The sequence below is a fragment of the Ipomoea nil genome, unplaced genomic scaffold (assembly GCF_001879475.1).
Source record: "Ipomoea nil cultivar Tokyo-kokei standard unplaced genomic scaffold, Asagao_1.1 scaffold1978, whole genome shotgun sequence".
In the NCBI taxonomy this organism is placed as follows: domain Eukaryota; kingdom Viridiplantae; phylum Streptophyta; class Magnoliopsida; order Solanales; family Convolvulaceae; genus Ipomoea; species Ipomoea nil.
In genome coordinates, this window is record NW_017618406.1 from 290,593 (window position 1) to 293,251 (window position 2,659).

The 2,659-nt window shown below is 48.0% G+C and overlaps 1 protein-coding gene across 1 annotated transcript; it reads left to right on the plus strand.

Annotated features, from left to right (window-relative positions):
* Positions 1–960: 960 nt before the first annotated feature.
* LOC109147194 lies at positions 961–1,635 on the plus strand. The gene has a single exon (XM_019294830.1). It carries the CDS (start codon positions 961–963, stop codon positions 1,633–1,635), a length of 675 nt encoding a protein of 224 aa, XP_019150375.1.
* The last annotated feature ends 1,024 nt before the right edge of the window (positions 1,636–2,659 follow it).

Here is a 2,659-nt window from a genome sequence, read left to right on the forward strand (position 1 = left end):
ATAAGGATGGAACATGGATTATTGTATTCGTGATGGGCGATGTCACGAAGGCATGTGTTGCCGATGTGTGTTTCTCTATCCTTATCTGTTGAGCATGTTGGGTGGTATTCTACTTGGTGATGGTAGAATACACATTGAGTTGTACTTGTGTTGTTGTTATTCTTGTCTTGAGGTGTTTTGGGATGTGATTTCCCTCGTCCTTGTTGTGAGTGAAATAGAGTCTTTGCAGTTGACTTCTATCTTGGGCTTTGAACTGATATATACGTTATTCCGTTTCGAAAATGATTTTGTATAATACTATCTATGTATGATACTTAATGCGTATTTATGGGTTACCAGCATTATTCACTGACCCGGCGTCGTCCCATTTCTTTATGTGCTTTACAGGTCCCGAGTAGACGATGAACGCGTTAGACATGGATAGATTAGACTCCCTGGACTGTTTAGACTGTGTTTTGGGCCTGCGTGCCTTTTCTGTTAAACATATTAGTTTGTTGATATTGGTGTTTGCCTTTGCGTTCACATTGATGTGAACGTGGCATAACACTCCCTTTTTCCCGGTTTTTAATAGTAGACTTCCGATGTGCTATGCTTTTTGTTTTGTGGTTAGTTTACCTTGCATAATTATGTTTAAATTAGCATGAAAATCAGGGGTGTTACAGTTGGTATCAGAGCCTAGGTTTGAGCCTAGGACGCTAGAGGCTAGACTTTTAAGAGGTTAAGTGTGGTTTGAGACCCTAAGATGACCATAACTATAAAAGTGTTTAGGACTTAGGACTCTTAGGATGCGCGGTGAGCTGTGTGTTATTTATAGTTTGCTTGCTTGCTTGTTGTTCTACTTCGTAACAGTGTTGTTGTTATAGAAGCTTTGCTACGGCACCACCCCGTCAACGCGCACGCACGCCGAAGACTCCAACAAACGAACAGCTAGCCCAGAATCTGCAACAGCTCACGCAAACCATGCAGACCCTCAGCGAAGCATTGTTGCACAACAATCACCCTGCTCCACCTCCACAGCCTGCCGGGCATAGAGATGTTGGACGCCTTGTATCGGTCCATGGACCTCCGACGTTCGTCGGTGAGGAAGACCCCGTTGTTCTCGAGGAGTGGGTTCGGACGTTCGAAAAGATCTTCTCGGTTGTTGGGTGCCCCAAGGAGCGTCGAGTGGAGCTAGCATCGTTCTACTTCAGCCATGAAGCCGACTTGTGGTGGGTGCACGAGGGACCCGCTTGTCTTGAGGAGCCCGGCTTTGACTGGACGGCCTTGAAGGACCGGATGCGAGAGCGGTTCTACCCGGCACATGTTCGAGCCGCGACGTATGAGGAGTTTCTGCACCTCTGGCAAGGTTCTTCGACGGTGGTTGAGTACCACAAGAGGTTTCTGGAGCTCACTCGCTTCGCTAGGATGCTTGTTCCCACCGAGCTCGCGAAAGTTGAGAAGTTCGTAGCCGGTTTGAACTACGAGGCTCGCAAAGCTTTGACCGTGAGCAAGCCGAGGACTTTGAAGGAGGCTTACTTGAGTGCCGCGGACTTGTATCGGGTGCAGCAGTTGCAACGCGGATCTTTTGAGCTTGCTAGGAAGAGGAACGAGAGTGGAGGATCTTCCAACTTCAAGAAACCAAGGCAGGATTTCTGAGTCACGAACGCGCCTTCCCCATCTCAAGAACCAACTTGAACGGAGTCCGGAAGCCAAGCCAAGATGTTTGCGTGCCAATGGTGAGGGAAAGAGCATGCGGGCAAGGATTTTAATTGTCATGCGCTCCGATGTTTCCGTTGCGGGGAGAGTGGACACAAGGTTTCTGTGTGCCCTCAGCAAGCTAACCAAAGGGCGTTGCCACCATCTTCTGGATCCGGAGGAGCATCGGGAGGGAGCTCGAGTCGAGGAGCAGCCGGAGCTAGACCTTCGGGTCGGGTTTTCGTGATGGGGCGATCTCAGGCGGAGACAGAGGGATTGGTCGAGGACGAGATGACAGGTAACCCTTTTCTAGCCTACCTTTGTCTTTGAGAATATATCTTGTTCCTCGTTGCCCTTTTGTGTTGCCTTGCTTCCTTGTTGTGTGATTCTTTTGGTCGTAAGTGAAAGTCTTTCGTGGAGTTAATTGTTTATCTCTAAAATGGGTCATACTTGTGTTAATTCCGTAGCCTTGCATATGTTGCGTGTAAACCAATCTTCCTTGTGAGTCATCTAGGTTTATTTAAGTGTCCTTTGAATTTATAATAGACCACGTATAGGAATTTCTTCTTGTGTAGCCCAAAAGACCAAGGGAACTTTAAAATTATAACCCCTAAGTTTCAAACATAAGTGTACCATTTACCAACCCAACCCTTGAATCACTTAAACCAATTATGCTTCTTGAACCTCATCTCATTTAAATCCCACTTAAGCTTTAATTGTTCACTTTACCCAAAATCCCCAAATTAAATCATCTTCTCTTTCCCAATTTTTCCCCAAAATCCCAAAACCCTCAATTTTTCCCTTCTCTCCCTCTACCCGTGTGCACCAGCCGAGACACCCCCTCCCACCTGCCCGTCGCATACACCACCCGTCGCCCCTGTCCCCGTCGCAGCCGAGCACCACTGCCGACGCCGTCACCTGCCGACGTCATCGTCGCTGGAGCTCCGCCACCGACCTGCTGTGTCTGTCGTGAAACCGAGAACAG

Excerpts from the sequence above, each read along its gene's own strand:
- LOC109147194 (XM_019294830.1), top strand. The coding sequence starts at position 961 with ATGCAGACCCTCAGCGAAGCATTGTTGCACAACAATCACCCTGCTCCA.